A 21159-nucleotide genomic window follows, 5' to 3' on the forward strand; every position below is an offset into this window, starting at 1 on the left:
ATTGTCTCCTTCTTTTAAATTTCCATTCAAATATAGTATTAAAGATGGTTTCATGATATTTGAAGACATGTTTTTTTTTTAACTGATTTAAACTGCACTAAACGAGAATAATAGTCATAGATATCAGTATATCAACCAGAATTAAGGAAATTAAACAAGTTCTTGATTTTTGAAGAAATATTGAATAAAAACAAGTTTTACTTAATTTGACTTTCAATGAATTATGTACTACTTTTTATTATGTTTAAAATTATTATCCGACCAGGCGATCATATAGTATAATATTAATGTTGACAAACTTCATTCAATCAATCAAGTGGGGATTATTAATTTGCTCCCCCATGGTGGGAGACAGAAAGTAAGTAGTCTAAGATTTCTAACCTTTAAATCACCATGACAAGTTCATAGTAGATAATATTACAATAACAAATTAACAATGCACTTAATTTATACATGAAGTAGAAGTAATACTTAACTCAAAACTAAAATATATTATAATTATAATTGTAATAAAACTACACCACTACTACTACTACTATACCCTTAATTTGCATGCAATTAACGTATAGAATCATAGAACACTGGTGGAAAATAATTAATTAACGAAAAATCAACAACAAATTAAGCAAGAACAGTACACACTCAGACTCAGTCACGGGTTGAGTACCACTAATTGCAATTTGCTGTTATCATCATTTTCTAAATCACAATGATTATTATTATTCTCATTTTCAACACCACCACGAAACGCTGCGTTTTGTTTCCCCTTCCGATACTTGAACACATAAATCAAGCAAGAACCCACCAGCAGAGCCGCACCGGCGATTCCGCAGACCAGGCTCGCCACCGTCAGCGCCCTCCCAACTCGGTCGCCGCCGCCATCGCCGGAGACTCTCTGCAAAGAAGGCGGCGACGCGACGCCGGAGGTTATTGCCCTCGGCAGTGCCACGTCGGAGTTGGACGACATCGTCGGCGACGAGTTGGCGGTGTTGAAGAAGGATTTCATCTCCGGTGAGGAATGTGGCCCCGCCGGCTGCAAGCTCTGGAAGACGAGGCCGTGGTCTGATGGTCGGAGCTCTCTGCCGGAGGAATCTCCGGCGAGAATGAGGATGAGGAAGACGGCGAGAGTAACTGCCATGGAGGGAGAGTGAGGTTCGGTTTCGGGCTCGGGTTGTGGTTCGGAGTCATGAGTGGGTTTGGGAAGAAAAATGAATATTTATAGAAACTCGGAAGGTGGATACGGTGTCGTTTTGAGGACGTGAATGAGGAACACAGTGGGGTTTTGTCTGTGATGTCGGAGGAAAAAGAGTGTTCGTCTTGTCTCACCGCTCTCTCCTTTGTCTTTTTACACTCACTCTCACTCCTCACTTTGTCTTTTCTTTTTCTTCAAGGTTAGTTGATTGAGTAGTAATTCTAAGAAAATGTTGACTTTCACTATATTAAAATGAAATTTGGTTTAGAGCAACCTCTTATGTACAATCTTACACCACATTCAACTATTTCCCATCAAAAGGGCACTCATCGCCCTAGTCAGAACACCCTGCGACTCCAAAAACTCTACTGGGAAAAGAATCAATTGTTTTCCTTTCAGTTCCAAAAGCTCATGCCGAGTGTTTTGCTAGAAATTTGCCACAGCTTCTTACTGCCTTGCTTCTCAACTTCCACCCTCATTAAGACGCTCAAACCCTCTTAAGTAAATCTCATTTTCAAGTCTTCCCCATTTCATTTTTCTAGATTTTCCTTGAAATAACTTGACGTAACTTATTAGACCTTTGTTAATATGGTACTAATTAGGTAAAAACTTTTATTCAAAAATTTAAAATTTCACAAAAACTTCAATTTAGGGAATTCGAGTGTTTTGAAGAGTTTTAAAAAATTCTCCATTTTCAAAAACTCTCATTCAAGTGAGAGTTTCTCATATGTCTCATCTTTTTTCTTTCCTCCACTCTAAAATTAAACTTGTGCAAACAAAAGCCTTCGTGTTTAAGTGAATTTTTATTGAAAATTATGTTTACATTTTGAAATCTAACTAGCTAAGTAGCTATAACCTGAAAAAAATAGTTAGGCTTAATTGCAACTTTAGTCCTTGACGTTTACCAATTCCACAATTTTAGTCCCCCACCTAATTTAAATACACGGATGGTCCCTGACTTTGCTGCCCGTCTGCAATGTTGGTCCTACCGTTTATTTGTTAACAGAGGAGGCTTACGTGGATGTCCAATTGGAGAGAGAAAGAAGGACTGAAGAGAGAGGGAAGTACGTGAGTTGCACGTGAGACCTGCAACGGTCATCTTCTACCCTCTTCCTCCTTAAAAAACAGAGTACCGTGAGGAAAATGTTTCGAAACTTGAGATTTAGCGAAAAGGGAAGAGATAAAGAACGAACGAGTCCCTAGAGGCGAGGAAGAATGTTGAATCAGTTGCTGGTCTCTTTCTCTCTCCAATTCAATTTCCACATCAGCTAAGTGACCATCCACGTAAACCTCCTCAATTAACAAACAAACGGTAGGACCAACGTTGTAGAGTGCCAGCAAAGTTAGAGACCATCTGTGTAATTAAATTAGGTGAGAGACTAAAATCGTGGAATTGGTAAACGTCAGGGACCAAAGTTACAATTAAGCCAAATAGTTATTTGTTGAAGTACTAAAGAAAGGGGGGTAAGAAAAAAAAAGGTAAAGATGGCGAGAGATTCCAAAGGAAAATTCCACAGATGCTGCCGGGACTTACTCTTGATAATTATAGAATTGCTTTTGTGGAGAAAAGTTATATGCAGGAGGAATATAGTATAAAAGATAATAAAAGAAAATAAAAGAAAAAGTAACAGGACAAAGTCATATTCGAATATGAATTAAAAAGAAATAATCCATGTACCGGGAAAACAAATAAGAAGAATATACACGCGCCAAGTTCAATAACTAACTAGTTCAGCATTTTTACATTTGTTTAGTCAAGGGAAGAGAAAATCATAAGATAGAAGATGGACAAAGAGAAAAAATAGCATGAATAAGGTATTGTTGTAGTGGTAGGTAAGTTAGAATTTCGTAAGGTGAGAGCACAAAATTAAATCCTGGAAAAAGTTATTTGTTGGGAGAAACTGTCACCGTATCCCGAAAGGTTAAAAACTGATAAAAGACAAAAAAAAATAGTAGGTTATAATTGAAATTTTTCCTATGAGAAAATGAGAAAAGAAAGAATAGTATAAAAATATTGATTTTTTAGAAAAATGCATTTTAACCCGTAATAAAAAATATAATTAACATAAGTGGAGATGGTATAACTCAAAATAAAAAAAAAAATATGGTTCTCCTTGAGCCTTTGATCTTATCAATTTGAATGCACACTGAAAAATTGTGATGAGTCATGCTCGACAAAAACAACTTCCCTTTATTTTTGTGACTATATATCCACAGTGATTTTATTTTCACCATGTATATATGCATTGAGATGATTCTCTTCTCTCTCAACTTTCACTTTTATAAACCAAGCAAGGTTAGACTTACTCTTTCTCTTTCTCTCTCACACACACACTTACATTATTGAAATTCTGTGTTCTCAAATGATGTCTTATTTTCTATCATAACCACTAACCAATAAAATTAAATTATGTTATGTTAATTGAAAAATATATGGACATGATATCTATAATCTTATATGGATGTTGACATAATTCCATTTGGATACGGTAGATTTTGATCCCTCAAGGTTATACATCTTTTTTCAATGGTTAATGTATTTTATATATGTACATACCAAGACATTCATAGATGTGAATACTTCGAAGTTAGATGAATGTCGATTAATTGATGCTATATTGAATCACCATCCCAATTACCCATATGGTCATTCATACTATAAGCAATCATTTTTGTTGGTTGGTTCACGATCATCCCACATATATACGATGATACGAACGATGCTTTTTTATGATGGTGATACTTCACGAATAGTAAGCTGTTCACATTTCTTAGTTATCACCATTCTTCAGAAGAAAACAAAAAATTTCAGTAATTAGCAAAATTCTCTCTGTCTCATAAGAGGAAAGTGTACGTTTTCCATCCTGATAATAATTCAATACTCCATGATGGTGTTTCCGGATGTCATTTCTATATATGTGGAAGGACACTTGTGTGGTGAAACCAACCACTTTTAATTTAAGAGTGGTAGATACAATCAGTTTAACACTTATCCAGAAAGAAGCTTTGTTCAGTTCAGGTCTCTCATATTTTGATTGATAGTTCTTCAAGTTTCATTTCTAATTGCATTATTTCACCTACTTTTCAACCAAATTGCTCTCACATGTCAAGCTAGCTACCATTTGGAGAACGAAACATTTTTATAATCTATTCAGGTTGAGAGGTAGCTGCAACCGATTTTTTGTTATTGTTGATGAGGATATATCATATATGTGTATATAGAACTTTTATTGTACTTATAATTATTTGCCTCCACTCTGTAGATTCCAGCAGCAGAAAAATTCAGAGAATAAAGTTAGGCCTAGAGAATAGAATGTAATAGATAAGTCCAGGGTTCATATCAGGTTGGGGTCCTCATTTTGCAAGAAAATCACCTTCTGGTTTCTGTATACTTTAGATATGTGTACTTGCTGGACCCACCCATTTGTCTTCTGAAGCTTATCTAAAAGAAATTGAGTAACTTTAAAATTTTGAAATTTTTCATTGTGTTCTGAAGCTAATGCACAATCTAAACATGGTGTAACATGTGTTTCTAAATTCAGGTAATTATATACATGGCTGATAAAACAACATCAAGATACTCTGTATGTATTGGATTTGAGTAGTATTCTAGCTACCTTGGATTCTTCCAATTCAAAAGTAGCAGAGAAAAGAGGTGAAAAAAAGAAAGTAGAAGAACAAAGAAAGAAAGAAGAGAACAGAAAAAGAGCTGGCTTTGGTTAAATTGAAAATGGAATAACTTGATGTATAGATAAAAATCAAAAGAGGATTCACATTTTTTTGGGGTTCATCTGGTTAGTATCTGACTCAAGCTCCTTAAACAGAAGAGGATCAGAACAGGTCATCAAAGAGCTTATGATTAGGAATGCCAGTTCAAAAAAATTAATAATGAATGAATTAATGAATCAGCACACAAATGGAAGTTTATTTTGTAAGCGTCTAAAAGTTTTTGTGTAATTTGGAAGGTTCTCCACATTGAATCCTTTGTGCACTCTTCTTCTAACTCTCTTTTTTTCATTTTCATCTTCATCATTTTTAGTCTTCATTTTAATTACAAAGAGGAAAAACACTTATTTCTCTGTTTGCCAGCGTTTCCAAACAGTGGCATTATAAGTGAAGGTGAGCGACTATGATGACTGACTTCTTATATCAAAAGTTTTCGTAATAATGTAAAAATCAGATAACAACGTGTCCGGTTAAATTGATGAAAGTCAATTGCGGTACAATTATATGACGAAAAACTTTTGCTTAAGATGAACTCACACATAAGAAAGAGATTATACGAGTGACAAATAGTAAACAAATCCTACAATTGATGAAAATGTGTACGTTGAGCAAAAAAAATAAGTGAGTGGATATATTAACACCTTACGGTTTATGATGAAAAATAGTGTAGAGTTAAAACTTTTGTATCAATGGTCTCCTATAAATGAATTTAAGATAGACTTTGATACCATATTATAATTTGAAAGACCTCACCACTAAATTAATTTTTATGATAGAGTTAAAACTTCCAAATTCTATAGTCATATAGTCGTATGCACTAGCAATTTGCTCCACACATGTGAATCCTTGGATGCAACTTTCACTATAGGGAAAGAATGAACCCTGACTCTACATTTAGAAAGGAAAACTTGAATCCAAAGAGAAGACTCATAATTGATAACAGACCATCCCAATTTTTCCATGTATGTTTTGTTCAACAAACTCAATTAAGCTGCAAAATCTCAGGCCTCCCTCACATTCCGGCCCATAAAATATTCTTCAATCATATTCCATAGATAATCTTGGGAATTAATGAGATAAGGTTCTGATTAATCTTTAATCCTAACCTTCTAGAGGGTTTTATGAAAATGTCTAGAGCCAAGTCATTGATAAATCTTTTGAGGTGGTCCCATTGGCTTTTGAAAAACAGAGCAGGATATAATTAATAAATCCATCTGGTCATCATGATTTTAGACTTCTAATACTAAATAATGCCACCTTCACCTCTTATAATCGTAACTGGTGGAAAGTGTTTTTGTCCTCCAATCAACCCTAACACAATCTATCTTTTGAAAAGAACCTGCTATCAATTAAATAGGGGGCATAGAAGCCAAAAGGTCTGCGGTTACAAAAACATCGACTTCAGGCGGTACCTCCTCAATCCACACCAAACCGACGTATGAGGCGGCATTCCTGGCCAAAAAGTCTGCAACAACAATCTATCTTATTTTAATTTTGCGTTGTATGTACATATTATATGAATAATACTCTTTGCCGACCTTAAAAAAATAGTCTACTTTCAAAAGATCATCTTGTTCCTGGATCAATATTTTGTTGTTGCATGTGGACATGGTGACTTTTTTTTATATCTGTTGTCACTTGTAAACAAGCAATGAATGGAAAATGTTACTAATAAAGTAAGGATAAAAAATATTTTTACTGAAAGGCTCAATATTTAGCTTCAGTCCATTATTTTATTTAAATGTTACATTTTCATAATTTATTTTTCGAAAATAAACTCATTTTAGTGATTAAATATTTCTTCATACACACTATTTAAGGACTAAACTGAACCTTGGATGAAATACTTAAAAAATCCAACTATCTACTGGACTTTGTTAGTAAAAAAGAAGTGCAGTTCAAAATTTTAAATATGATTAGTTCAAAATGGGAAAAAGGGTACATTTTAAAATATAAAAAAAAAAGTTCAATATTATAAGGAGGGCTAAAAAAATCATTTATCCTATAGACTATATTTTCTAAAACAAAATGTAGTTTCCAAGATTAGTAAAAAAATATAATTTACACAACCTGGATTAGTCTAGTCGAGCATGACAGAAACTTCGTAGGACTATCGGTTCAAACCTCAGTTAGTCTCATTAAAATGAAGTAAATGTAAGTGTTATTTAAGCTTATTTGTCCCTGCCATAGATTAGGTCACAATCCAAAAAAACTAATTTTGCAGGTAATATTGTTTTGGAATTTGGTTGGGAAACATCCAACCACACAAAAGATCATAGAGAATAGGAGCAAAGAAAGAAAGAAAGAAAAATGCACAATTTTGGTGGGTGAGTGAGTGTGGATAGGGAAACAAACACAACAACACAACACAACGCAACCAACAACATCAATTTAGGGCTGCGAACAAGGTCAGCTTCCAATCTCTAAACCCTAATTCTCCTTCATTTACGCTTTTCTTCACTCGAATTAAGCTCACGGAACCAAAATTAAATTCAAACCCCTTCCAATTTTGAAACTGGTTTCGTTCAATTGTTCCTAGAATTATTGTTTTGTAATAAAAAGATGCATTTTTTTTGTTGGAAACCTAATTTTTTGTGAGCTTCGGGATTTTTAGATAGCAGTCATTGATTTTGAGCTTTTGGGGTTTCAGATAACAGTCATTGATTAGAAATTGGATTTAGTATGAGCTGAAATCCTGTTTTTTTATTTTTTTTCTTGAATATTATTGAGTACTTCAGATTATTTGTAATTTATATTTACTAGCAATGATGATGAGACTTAAGAGAATATAGTAAATTAGTAAGTGTAGAGAAATGCATGTGGGTTCTGTATGGTGTGATGTTGTAGAGTGTTCTAAAGAATTTGGAAGTGGGTATTGGGGAATGGGATGAGAAATGAAGATTTTCATGCAAAGGAAGGGGTAGATAGCAACTTCAGCTGCATGTAGGGTGAGGATATCAAGTTGGATGGTTTAGATTGTACCTGTGAAGCCTTTTGGTTTGGAGATTGGAAAGGTGAGGAAATTTGTTGCATCAAATGAATTGCCTGGAAATTAGAAGTGACTGGATCAGTGATGTCAAATCGCGATCAGGGACCATCGCGGTGAGGCGGTGAGCCAAAAATCCGCTAGCGGGAATAGAGGAGGATACCTAGGAAAACTATAGGGAAAATCATTTTGAGTGATTTAGAGGTATTTAATCTATCAGTAAACTTAATGTGATAGAGCATTATGGGGTAGAGAGAGGAAGAGAGAAAAGAGAGGGATTTGAATCTGAAAATCTGAGTTTGTTCTATCTGAATTTCAGTGTATACAACCTGGCTTATATAAGAGAGAGCTCCTTTGGCGAGCTTCCAAACTAAGTCACTAAAGTAGTAAGTAGTAACTAACTCTACAGCTAACTAATACCTGACTTTAACTGAACCATAACTGACAGAACTTCAGTGCTATGCTAACTAACAGTGCTACGCAATGCATAATGCAATACAGATTTAGCCGTTTACTGGTAAACTTGTATAGTTCACGTACTCTTACATAGACTTGTTCGTGTAGTCGATCCGACCTAGTGGGAAAGGGGCTTTGATCGTTGTTGTTTAGATTATCCGTTACTTAACTGAATTTATGGTTTTTTTGCAATAAATGTCATGACTCATGACGCCTTTATGAGCAAGTATGGCTCACTGGAATATTACAATCAATTTATGTACATTTTGCTTCGGGTCATCTGTCCACAAAGTGACTCAAAAGGAGTCTGTAATGAATATGTATTTGTTGAATACTTTGCTCTACGGCTGTTTAGCAGTGGCCACATACTTTTCCTTATGAGGCATATCAATCGTAGCTTGATAGCTTTTGCGAAAAACCAAAGTTTGAGGTGCTGCATGAATGATCTGTGTATTTTTATTTGAGTTCTACTTCCACTTTGGGTCTGTGGTGAACAATAATTAGTGAAACTTGATTCTTTAAAAGCCTATTAAAAGATATTTGGCTCACGTACCTATGTCTTTTTTTTCTTTATCTAATTTTTTTTTGTTCTGGACTTGAGTTTTCTTATTTTATTCCTTCTGCTTATGCTAGGAGAGACAATGAACAACAATAACAATAGGAAATTGATGATATTCTTGTGTGAACAGCAGTAACTGTCTGCTTTCACTCTGTTTCGATTTGATATGTGAGCTCTACAGTCCATCCCATCTTTGTTATGTGCTCTGTTTTGTTTTTTCTGGTTTTGTGACTTATTGTCAGAGTATAGTCAATCCATAATTATTTTTTCTGTTGTATAATTGTTTACACTACTTGCATCTCGCATTTTAATTTGTATTTCTTATTTTCTTTTTCTACCACTCTGCCTTTTCTGTATAGCATATTGCCAACATACTCCTGAGTTCTGTTCTCCATGTTTTTCTTCTTCCAGGTTTGGGCACAGCGTCGCACGTGACTTAGGAATCATGGCCTCTGCTCATGACCTCACTGGTATTTTTCTTTTAAAAAAATTTAATTCAATTTTTTATTTTATTATAACTCTTTCCATTTCATAATGAGTGAGTTACATCCATAACCATATTAGAAGATTCTGCATTCTGGTTGTTCCACTTGTATAATAAAATACTATCCCTTTCTTAACTTCTTAGACCTTTATTCACTAGGTTGACTATCAAGTTATTGTATTAATCTTAGAATTTAGATGAAGCTTATTTTTTAATCTGAAGTTTGACGTTTTTCTTAAATTGATAATTTATTTGTTTCTTCACCCCATCTCAAGCACAAATTTACTGTCTGAACTTATGTATAGAAATGTTTATCCAGATAATGAAGATGATGAGCAGGAGCAGTCAGAATCACCAGTGCAATCTTCATCTGCAAATGGAATTTCTGATCCAGGTATAGGTACCCAGAATATTCAATATGCAACACCTGGCCAGCTTGGAACTGGGCATCCTATGGTATGAACATCCAAGAATTTGAAGTTTCTCTAGGCTTTCTTATGATTTTGTCTTGACGAGCAAAATATGTTTGTTCAAGGATTTGAGATCCTCAATCCTTATTGAACCCGCATCCTAGTATTTAATTAATTTCACAAATCCTAAGGAATATATTGTTTTGTATAGGTCATACTTGGTTGTCAAATTCGCGAGTTAACTCATATGTTTAGACAAGTTCACATTTCTCCGTAGGGAAAATGAGTTGAATTGCATGAAACTCATTGCTGAGTCTCAATCTAACTTGTGTGAACTCACAAATCCATCGGTGAGTCTACGAGTCTGGTGTGTCATGTCATTTTTTGCCCAAAATGTAGCATTTTGTAGCCTGAAATGCCAGGTCAAAGTTTTGGACACACAACAATCATTTTATGCCGCGTTTCCTTCAACATACAGTGTCAAAGATCTCCGAAACAAAAATTGAACTGCTTTCTATTGATTTGGTCATGTCATTGTCAAAGCTTTGGTTGTTGATTCAAGTCGAAGCTCGTATTGCTCGTTTGTTATGCAATTGATTTGCTTTATTGCTCAATTAAATTTGCGGCCTTTCTCATGTTCACTGATTCTGTTAATCGAAGCTTGTCTCTGTCCATGCTCTGCTGCTAGTCTTTGGCTGATTGGTTAATTGTGATTTCTTGTTCTTTTTGGCGGTTGCATGTGTGGACCATGATTGATTGGTTGCTGGTTCTAAGTCTAAATATGGTTTATTGTTGTTTTTTGGTTGATTGCTCATATGAGGATATGATTTGGTATTCTCTACATGGTTGTAACATTTACTTTCATACTTTTATCATCGTTTGCTTTATTACAGAGTTGAATGATGAATATTTATTATGCACATGGAATTAATTTCTGTTTGGATACTTATATGTATTTTCATTATTACATTTATATATCATAAGCTCTTACGACTTGTTGAGTTGAATATACGTGTAGGGACTCGAGGTTTCATAGACTATATAGTTTGACAATCTAGGGCTATAGGCATAAGTCATTCAAAACCATCTGATGTTTCTTGCTATGTTGTGGTATACAATAGAGAGAGACGTGGTTATTGTTTTGTCATTCAACCAAATTTCCCAGGCATGTTCTTCCCCTAATTCATGAATAAATTGGCTGTTTTCACTCCTTTTTTCTATATGTGAAGGTGGGAACTTCCTCATGTGCCTCAACAAATTAATTTGAAAGTTAGTTATTATAAGAAAAGGAGTTCTGGATGCCAGAAATTTCTTGATCATATAATAAATAGCTACTGCTTTTCTTACTAATACTTAATTTGGCCTTGAGAAGAATTTCAAGCTTCTGTCATACCAAAATATTATGACTTACAGTGCAATCTGAAGTTGGACTGAAATCCCCTATCCCCCAACTGTGTTTCATTTTCTCTCCTACCAATAAAATGTTGGCATGTCAATTAAGAACTATAGTTTATGAGTGATTACCTGAGCAAGTACTGGTTTCAGTTGTTATCCAGACGCGATATTATAGAAGTGAGAAGTTTGTTCAGAACCACTGTTTACACCAGTAATTATGGCTTGCAAATTTAGTTCACTTTATCTGGGTAAATGTTCAATTGAATCAGTTTAGAACGTAAACTTATTGTGCTTTTTAATGATTTCTGTTGTTTGCTTATCTACTTGAAGGTGCCACCTGTTTATCCATATCCAGATCCTTACTGTAGAAGCATCTTTGCTCCCTACGAGACACAACCTTATCCCCCACAACCCTATGGTGGACAGCCAATGGTTTGATATAATTCTAAAATGTTAACTTTTGTAGTAGTGCGGTGGCTTCTTGTAAGAATTTTTTTCTGATCCTCCATTTATTGAACAATTTTTTGTGCCAGGCCCATCTTCAGTTAATGGGAATTCAGCAAGCTGGCGTTCCTCTTCCAACTGATGCAGTTGAGGAGCCTGTATTTGTCAATGCAAAACAATATCATGGAATATTAAGACGTAGACAATCCCGTGCCAAAGCTGAATCAGAAAAGAAAGTTATAAGGAATCGGAAGGTATATCAATCTCTTCAGCTGTTGTGGTTCTTTATGATGTCCAAGTTGATTAAAGAAAATGAAAATAAGAGTTTTATTTTGTCATGAACTGCTAACTTTTTTATGTTAGTATTGATTTTGTCCCCATAGATTGATTGAGCCTCATGCTTCAATCCTCTTAGCATTCCTGCCTGGCTGCCTCTATGGAGGTACTTACTTGTTCTTTAAACAAATCTTGCAGCCATACTTGCATGAATCTCGACATTTGCATGCTCTTAGGAGAGCAAGAGGATGTAGCGGTCGATTTCTGAATGCAAAGAAAGATGAGGATCAACAAGATGATGTGGAATCACCTGACAAATCACAGTCCAAGATCAATCTCAATTGTGATAAAAATGATCCTAAATCATCAGATAGGACATCCTTGAACTAGAGAGATGATTATCTAGACGGTGGGGATCTGTTGTATATCACAAGACACAAGATCAATAATACCAGCCTTGGATATCTCACTATTGCTTCATTCTGGTTTCGTACGACCCCATAGGTATAGGGTTTTGTGCAGGAGGTACGTTAGGATGTAGCATGATGCTGGTAAACTGTAAATTGAAGTGATTTTATCAGTTATTTTCTTTCCAGCCATTGGCAAGTGATATTTTTATTGTGTGAGCATTTCTTTGTATTGGGTTAGAAATTATCCGTAGCCAACTAGCCATGTTGTTTGGTTGGATCATGCTTATTTATCTTACTAGAGACATGTTGACTCTTGTCTTGTTATCAATGGATAGGGTAGTTAAATGAGCATCCACATTGTTGGTGATGGATATTTTTAGTTTGTTTGCTGTAGTTAATGGAAGGGCAGGGTTCATATTTCTCGCTTGTATGAAAATGAATCTTGTTTTTGGTCAGAATTTTTAAGATAAATGTGATGCATGAGAGGATCCAAATCCATGAGGTAACTATAAAATAACTTTTTGATCATTTATCATGAATGACAAGTACCTAACATTAAACTTAAAACTTGCATGTGAATACAAATATATCGATTTCATTTATTGAACTAGCCAGCACTAAACTGCATTCTTTTATTGGTGCTCTGAAGTGAAATAAATTACTTGAGTAGAGATGGCATCGGGTCGGGTGGGTTTTGTCTACCATAAACCTGAACTCGTATACTTGAACCGGACCCTATCCCAAATGGGTTTGGAGATTATGTATAGTGGGAACTCAATAAAGTTACATTGAACCAAAATTATACACTACATCAAAATAGTCTTGAGAAGTGACACTGGAATATCACTGCAACAACTAATATCTTTTCATGATTTCATCTATCTCGCCACAACTTGTGAAGACACATCTAAGAAAAAATTCAGTAAAATTTCAAGCCTCAAGTCGTCGTGAAAGAGAAAGATCAGTCTATCAAGCACAAGAGAGTTTTTTTTTTTTTTTGAACTAAGCACAAGAGAGTTACCATGTGAATAAGTAGGTATATTATAAAGCCCACCGGCCACAAAAGTTTAGATATAATTAATTGTTTTTTTTATAGGCAAATGTTAGTGGTTTTTCTTTTTTTGAAATGAATTCAAATATATTGAAACTAAGCGGGCACAAAAGCTAAAATGTCAGAACGAACAAAAGCATTTAGACCCGGCGGCCCCTCCTCTATCCAAATCAAAAAAGAGGAAGCACCTCGGGCTAAGAAGTCTACGGCACTATTGTCGGAACGACAAACAAAAGAAACATCCATGTTTGTAAAAGAAAACAAAAGTGAACGACAATAAGAAATAATAAGGTCCAAATAGGAATGCCCTCGGCTACGACGACGCCACCACTGGAACAGCTGAAGGGAGTCCGTTTCAAAGCAAACGGTACGAAATCCAAGATCAATAGCTAACTGCATTGCGCACCGGAAGCAAAGAGTCTCGGTTAAACCTACAGATTGCATCATGACTGGAGCTAAAGTCGCCGTCGTAAGAACCTCACCCTCCTCATCTCTGGCCACCATGCCAAACGCTGCAACGGACCTGCGCACGGAGGCATCCAAGTTGATTTTAATTCATCCCGGATGTGGCCTCCTCCACGTCGATCTACCATCCACCATTGAGCGTTGTACAGCAAAAGGTCGAGGCAGTGATTGGAGTGCTGCCACCCTCTCCATCACGTGCGGAATTTGCAACTCTTGCCCTCAAACACCCGAGCCTTCCTTGCTTCCCACACAGCATACACAGTCGTAAAAACTCGCTCCACCACTGCTGAATCCATGCCCTGAATGAAACCCGAAAGTAGCTCATGAAAATCCCTCCACCGTCCACACGAAGACCCAAAGCAACGAACCAGAAACGTGCCACCACCAGGCACTGAACCAGAACATGGCTGGTCGTCTCCTCCTCTATACCGCACCACGGGCAAGATGGATCAACATCCATTCCCCTCCGACGAAGCGACGCTCTAACCGACAAGAAACCAAAACTAGCTCTCCAAACCACCCCTTTGCAACGAGGAATCGCAATTGATTTCCAAATCCTTTGCCAAAATGTTGTAGGTAGGACAACAGCCGTGGAGGATGAAGCCTCCGCCTGGTATTGCCATCTCCGAATAAAATCATAGCCAGACTTGGAGGTATACCAACCGTCAGAAGTCTCCGGCCAAAAAAGAGTATCAGAACACACCTACAAAGGCAATGGAACAACAAGAATACAAGTCGCCGTTGCCGGGCTAAAAACATACTCAATCAAATCATGTCTCCAATTGCCATTAGATATTAAATCAGCTACCTTGTTTAAGTGCAACTCAGCAAAAGCATCTTCCCGGTAAAGCATGAGAGAACCATGTGGGAACCAACCATCACCAATAATATTAGTGGTTAGTTGTTAGTAAGTTAGAAAATCCCTTCAAATGTCCCTTTCTAGGATTTTGAACCCTGGACCTTTCCCTCCCAACCCTTATATCCCCTAGCTCTTACCACTTGATAATTTTCTTTAGTTGATTTTTTTGCTTTGTCTTTCATTAATCAAGCGGCTGATTTTGTTTCAAAATTGGCTTATAATTATCTAATTATCTGAAAATCATTTAGGTGGAGCAGGCTTAGTTACTTATCTGTATGTATTGGGTGTGGTGTTTGTTTTTGCTTAATATAAGTTCGTCAAAACATATTAGTTTTTCAATGTCATTCCCCTGCTGTGCACCTTCTTGGATTGACATTCGCCCAAGTGTTTTTATTGATGGCTGGGTAGTTTTTTTCGCAGTGTAGTGTTGGGTCTGCAGGTTGGTTTGTTTTTTTTTTGGTAGGAGTGCTAGTTTGGGTTTGTAGGTTCAGGTTCTTTCTTGTTCTTTTCTGTTTTGTCATGTTTTTCTTTGTTATATTGGGATTGAAGTACCCCTTGTACTTCTATTTTAATGCAAAGTTTTGCTTATCAAAAAAAAAATGAAATCACAACTTTTGAATTTTTTAAATTTTAGATTTATTTTTTTGAATACAACCATGTTTAAATTTTAGTTTATAAAAGTAAAGTAAAGAGTAAAAACTAAAAAAGATTTTCTCGTAATTTGAACCTCTAAATATATTTTAAAATTAGGCAATGTTCTCTTTAACGTGAATTTCTAAAATTTAGTTTTAAATATAAAATTGATTTTAGTTTTATAACCTTTACAAAAGAAATTTTATTAGATTTGATTAAGTTTTTTTTAAAAAAGCAAGATTTGATTGGTGCAAAAAACCGTATCTTTTAATCAAATATACGCGGTTTCTTGTCTTATATAAACCTCACGTCAAGCGTTTAATTTTTTGCTTCATCTGAAAACACAAGCGTTTCATTAACTAGGTTTTCCTTCTTCCGGCGTGCATTAATTAGGTTTTGTTTTCGTATTTTATTTTGATTTCAACTTCGTTTTGATCTGGTTTTCCTAAAGAGATTTTGATTCTAATTTTCTGTATCAGATTGAAGTCCTCCACATCAAAATCCTGAAATTTCGATCGGTCAGATTCACAGAGTTAAGGTAATTTTGTAGCTAACAGTACTAATTGGTAGTTTTTATTAAGTTCAGGGGTTTTCTGGTTGTCGACTTTGTGATTATCTTGTGATGCTGGCTGCCTTCGTTCCAGTCTGTATTGATATTGTTTTGTTAGGACTTAGGAGTAGAGCAGTACTCTTTTACTAAATATATGCTTAGTGATTTCTTAACAACTTATTCAGTTATTCTAATATCAATTTCGTGAACTATAAATAACAATCAAGTTTGGCAAATTTTTTACTCCCTCATAAACATGTTGGTTTTGTTTTGTGGGCTAATGCTAATGGGCTTGATAGTATTTATCTAGGAGAAAACCTAAGTCTGACCAGGCTTCCTTCTGCAGATGACGACCACAGACGCTTCAGCTTTCGACTCCTGTTGTTACCATCACAAGAATGAGAATGATGGCGACTACGGTCTCCATACTACTGCAACAAAAGTCAAACAACTGTTTGAAAGCCTTTGCAAGGAATTAGACATGCAATATCCAACAGAGGAAGAGAGACACAAGCGCTTCGGCATCAAAGCTTGGGCTGAAATACCCAAGCCTACCCCGTTTGTAGGAGGCGCAGCCGATTGTTTTCGCAAACTTCCTAAAGAAATTCTCGAGTCTGAATTTCAACGGTGGTGCGATGCATATTCCGTATCATATCCATCGGAACCAGAGAAACTCTACAGGTCCCGTGTCTTCAAGGAAAACTTTGCATTGATGGGAAGCATGGCTTGTACGCAATACATACTCCATCATTTTCGTGGGTTCGGCGTTGGGAGTTATGCTGATCGAACCTTTGATGAAATGAAACGCCTAGAGGAGGAAAAAGCCACTGGATATGGTTCTTTTCTGTGTTTCATTTGGAATAAATTGATATATATTTTTTCTGGGAGAGGGCTATAATTCAGAATCTTCGCTGATTATTGTTTTAAGTATTGCACAACATCTTAAATCGGTTGGTGTTGATGGTATGATGAGATTTTATACCATTTACCTCATTGTATCAACTATTCTCTTTTTGTTTCAGTTCTGGATAAATGTTGAAATTCTGCTATTTGGTTGAACAACATTAAGCTTATATCTCCCAACTCCCAAGTGTCCTTTTTGAAATTGATTTGAAGCATGGAATGATTTTGACCCAAGCCACATGTAATAGGAAGTCTAAAACTATATGTATTTGTTCATAACTAGGTATTGAACTACAAAATGACTTAGGTTGCATCTCTTTATATATCAGAATCAGTGAAGAGATAAGCTTGAAGGCTTGTTATCAACTTATTCTGCAAAATGGTTCCTTATTTAGGTTTCTTTTGATACATATACAACACTGCCTCCTAGCATTACTAGAGCCTTAAGTTCTTTAGCAAAAGGGTTATGACATGTTGTGATGTCCTTAAAATGTTACTGCAGTTACAAACCTGTTGCTTTCATAAGTTTATTTGTTTATATGCTACTAATTATGTTTAATGGAAATAGGATGCTCATAACCTTCACATGTGCGATGTCATGCTCTTTTTCTTAGTACCATTTCAACAAAATTACTTAGTATACTGATTTTTGAGGTTCTTTAGGAGTTCCTCTCCAATTCCTATATGATTGCTTGTGTGACACTTGGCCATAATTTTTCTGAGGTATGAACTAGTCATATGCCTCAGCAAGTCAGTTGAACTAGACTTCCATAACATTCTTAGTTTGATAAAAAAATCATTGTTCCAAAAATGTTTTATCTAATTACTTTCATATAATTACTTGTGTGACACTAATATTTCTAATTCTTTTTTTGTAGAGATCAATGGCTTTTACCACCAGAAAGAAATGTACTTACTTATTATGTTCTTTTGCGTATTAACTTTCTCTTTCTGTGCATTCTTTTAGTATCCCTTTTCTGACGTTATTATGTTAACTTTCTTTCATATTATGAATGACTTACATGTTATATTCAATGTGTGTTTAAGTGAAAAATAAAAAGCTATCTAGCTGAAACCTAAAGGACTTCTTTGAGAAATTTGACTATTGGCAGTGGAATTATCAGTTTATTTTTTCTGATTTCGCTCAAGAGTGCTTGTGATAGGGTATGTTTCAGTTCACAAACTACTCCCTATGTTCCTAAATTTAAGACATATTCTAAAAAATTGTCCTTATTAAGAAAGCACTTAATGTGACTAATTAATATATTAGTTTTTTAAAAATGCATACATTATTCCCTATTTACCCTTTGTCATTTTCTCTCACTAATAATCATTGCATTTATAGTTAGTTGGATTAGTAGTAATTAATGGTAGGTGATAACTTTGGAATTGAAAACATTCAATTAATGTGAGGGGTAAATATGGAAGAGTACAAATTTTTTTGCTAGATTATTGTAAGAGATCTTATAATTAGGAACATGAAAATTTTGAAATTATGTCTTATAATTAGGAATAAAGAGAGTAACATGTATAGATCCTATTTGTCTAACAAAAACTTTAATTTGCCACGGTAAAGGACACTCTACTATGCATTTTTTTTGAAAAGTAAAGAAAAATACCTTGAGGACAGAACCCCCAAGGCCGGAAGATGAGCAAGTAAAAACACCATAAACAGGGTAAACACGGACTGCTCGAAAGAAAAACTCAAAAAAGAAAGAACAACCCCACGGTCGGTCAATCAGCAGAACTAGAAAGTATAACATAGATATTGAGATAATTTAAAAAATTGGATAACACGAAAGTGTAACATAGATATTGAGATAATTTAAAAAATTGGATAGCAAGCTTCCGTGTTGATCCCTAGAGCTCCTTCACGATTCCAACTGCTTCTCTTTATATATGCGTACCCATCATAGCCCCAATTGGAGCCCCACGAATTTCGAACCCACCAATAATCACCGTGTTCATTCGATCCGTAGCCCACGATGGTCAAGACGTGACTTTGCATGCCGGCCATGTGTGTATTGTGCGACCATGGCTCCTGATAAACACCATCGCCCTTTTTATAAGCACTGAATCGGGCAATGTGAACTCGAACAATCGCGCAAACAGGTCCTCGATCAACGGCTCTAACAAGCTCAGGTTCGTTGTTTGGGGGTACACACACGAAATCGTGAATTTTGATAGCTCCCCTTCGTTGACGCAAGTAGAGGTTTAATGCTGCATTTTGTATTTGAAAATAAAGTAAATTAGCAGCTAAGAGAGATGGTGGAAGAGTTTGATGAAGGAGAGCATATTTTATTTTAGGTTTAATTGCACTTTTGGTCCCCCAACTATTGCCTTTCTGCGAAAATCATCATCAAACTTCAAAATTAGCAAAAAAGTCCTCCAGCTATACATGTCCGTGAGAAGCATGTGACATCAGCTTCTCACGTTAGTTTTCTCACGGAAGGCAAACGGCAGACCAAAAGTGCAACATGTATAGTTGGAGGACGTTTTTTGCTAATTTTAAAGTTTGGGGGCGATTTTCACAAGAAGACAATAGTTGGGGGACCAAAAGTGCAATTAAGCCTTTATTTTATAAAAAACCCCTAAAATCTATTTGCACCAATTTTATTTCAATATACTTACATCAAATCTAGGAACCTGCTGCCTTGCAACATATGGATAGTCACTCTCTAAGGCCACACCACATTCCTTAATATATTGAAGTGCAAACCGCGGATAACCACCCTCGCAGCCATAATTTCTAAAGTTAAAATCAACCAACTCCTGTACAGAGATGATAAGCGAGCGACCGGTAGAAAGTTTGCAGGCTCCTTCAACTGCATCGGCTGTTGAACATGCCCAGCAGCAACCACAGGTGTGTTGTTGTCTAACATCATTTAATACTCCTCTCCAATCTACTTCCAGTGGAAAGGGGTCCCTTTCAACCTAAACAAATACTTTAGACCTTAATAATGACGTAAAAGAAGAATCACATTCAAGAGAATATAAAATCTAACAGCATAAAACAGCAGAGACTAGAAGAAAAGAAGCTAGGCCTAACAACGCCAAAAAAGGCCTTTTTTTTAGTATCCGCTGTAAATGAAGCATTCACTACATACCTCAACACGGCCCCAGCCTTCCCATAACTTGCCTAAGTATGCAACCCAACCACCAACCTCTTCCCATAACTTGCCTAAATATGCAACCCAACCATCCATAACACGAACACGAGCAAGTAAGGTTGTGTGTCGTAGGGAGCAAAGTCTATGAAACCTCAATCTGAAAGTACATGTGCATAATTAGTATTCATCATTCAACTCAGTCACGAAGAAGCCTCTTCCTCCCTTCGTTTCTTGGATGCAAAGAAGTAAAGAAGAAAGGTAACCTTGTCTAAAGAAGTAAAGAAGTAGCATCCAAGAAGTAGCAAGAAACTGAAGAAAGGACCCAAAATAATTTTTGACAAATATGACTCACCTCAGTCACGGAGAAACCTCTTCCTCCCTTCGTTCCTTCTTCTCCTCAGACACACTCTTGTCCTCTTCACAACTCGATTGCAGGTGAGGGAGAGGGAAAGAGAAAGACGATTATGCTGATGTAGCTGTGCAGGAAATACTTTTAAACCCCTTTGCTTGTCCTTATTCTGTTTCTGTGGAATCAAAATCTGGATGGGGAGGGCTGTTTGTGTTCTTGTGATTTGTAAGACTGCTATTCAGGCTTTGTGGGCTATATGTTTGTGCGAGGTATTAGGCTTAAAATCTCTTGAATGCTTGCTGATTTTCTGCTGTTGTGTCACTGATATTCACATTTATATAAGTTACTTCTCTAAGTTTTTTTTTTTTAACGTTACTTTTCTGAGTTTCTTGATTTTGATGTCCTTGACCATGATATATTCAAGTATACTAATCAATGATAGACCATTTTCCTCTATTGTTTCTTCTACTCCGCAGTCCACACATGTACTCCACAACTCATCTTGAAATTTGTAAAAATTTTCATTAGTATAAACTTTTCCACCATGTTTCTCTATATCCCTATGCAACTTCAATTCAGGCACCGCATTAAGTGTATCATGATCTGCAAGTAACTCTTTATGCCTTTGTGATTCCATTGCAGAATCAAATCTCATCCAAAACTCTACCAAGCTAAGATTTTTATTCAAGAAATTACCAAAGAATGAATTTTCACTTTCTGATCTGGATGTTGTTCTCAAAATTCCAGCTAAAAACAAATCTCTAAAATAAGTTGGTATCCACATACTTCGTATGTCATACATTTGGGAGAGCCAACCATTTCCTTCTAAATTATAAGCACTAATAACCTTTTCCCACCTAAATTCAAACTCTTCTGGAGACTCTGAATTCCAAACACAAGA

General features: G+C 35.8%; 3 protein-coding genes across 5 annotated transcripts; 2 read left to right on the forward strand and 1 right to left on the reverse strand.

The window, feature by feature from the left end:
- Window positions 1-471: 471 nt before the first annotated feature.
- On the reverse strand, window positions 472-1286 carry LOC130711904 (uncharacterized). Its single transcript, XM_057561676.1, has one exon. It carries the CDS (start codon window positions 1136-1138, stop codon window positions 653-655), a length of 486 nt encoding a protein of 161 aa, XP_057417659.1. The 5' UTR covers window positions 1139-1286; the 3' UTR covers window positions 472-652.
- Window positions 1287-7145: 5859 nt separating this feature from the next.
- Window positions 7146-12755, forward strand: LOC130711990 (nuclear transcription factor Y subunit A-7-like). Of its 2 annotated transcripts, XM_057561805.1 has the most exons (7): window positions 7146-7326; window positions 8994-9087; window positions 9331-9389; window positions 9723-9859; window positions 11539-11640; window positions 11742-11906; window positions 12127-12755. In XM_057561805.1, coding segments are annotated over exons 2-7 (657 nt in total). In that variant the 5' UTR covers window positions 7146-7326; window positions 8994-9085; the 3' UTR covers window positions 12319-12755. The 2 variants fall into 2 exon arrangements, with proteins under 2 accessions (XP_057417788.1, XP_057417789.1); XM_057561806.1 differs by lacking the exon at window positions 8994-9087 and having other exon boundaries at window positions 7147-7326.
- A 2861-nt stretch (window positions 12756-15616) lies between these two features.
- Window positions 15617-16958, forward strand: LOC130715578 (uncharacterized). 2 transcript variants are annotated; one of them, XM_057565693.1, is made up of 3 exons: window positions 15617-15739; window positions 15826-15884; window positions 16243-16958. In XM_057565693.1, the coding sequence occupies exon 3, from the start codon at window positions 16243-16245 to the stop codon at window positions 16792-16794; it is 552 nt and encodes a 183-aa protein (XP_057421676.1). In that variant the 5' UTR covers window positions 15617-15739; window positions 15826-15884; the 3' UTR covers window positions 16795-16958. The 2 variants fall into 2 exon arrangements, with proteins under 2 accessions (XP_057421676.1, XP_057421677.1); XM_057565694.1 differs by having other exon boundaries at window positions 15654-15709.
- The last annotated feature ends 4201 nt before the right edge of the window (window positions 16959-21159 follow it).

The sequence above is a fragment of the Lotus japonicus genome, chromosome 4, assembly GCF_012489685.1.
Source record: "Lotus japonicus ecotype B-129 chromosome 4, LjGifu_v1.2".
NCBI classification, from domain to species: Eukaryota; Viridiplantae; Streptophyta; class Magnoliopsida; order Fabales; family Fabaceae; genus Lotus; species Lotus japonicus.

What these genes read in the sequence shown, in the direction of transcription:
- LOC130711904 (XM_057561676.1), bottom strand. Translation starts at nt 1,138, where the DNA reads ATGGCAGTTACTCTCGCCGTCTTCCTCATCCTCATTCTCGCCGGAGAT.
- LOC130715578 (XM_057565693.1), top strand. Translation starts at nt 16,243, where the DNA reads ATGACGACCACAGACGCTTCAGCTTTCGACTCCTGTTGTTACCATCAC.
- LOC130711990 (XM_057561805.1), top strand. An exon ending in CTCTGCTCATGACCTCACTG is followed by an intron (nt 9,390 to 9,722) that starts GTATTTTTCTTT and finishes ATGTTTATCCAG; the next exon opens with ATAATGAAGATGATGAGCAG. An exon ending in TTGGAACTGGGCATCCTATG is followed by an intron (nt 9,860 to 11,538) that starts GTATGAACATCC and finishes ATCTACTTGAAG; the next exon opens with GTGCCACCTGTTTATCCATA.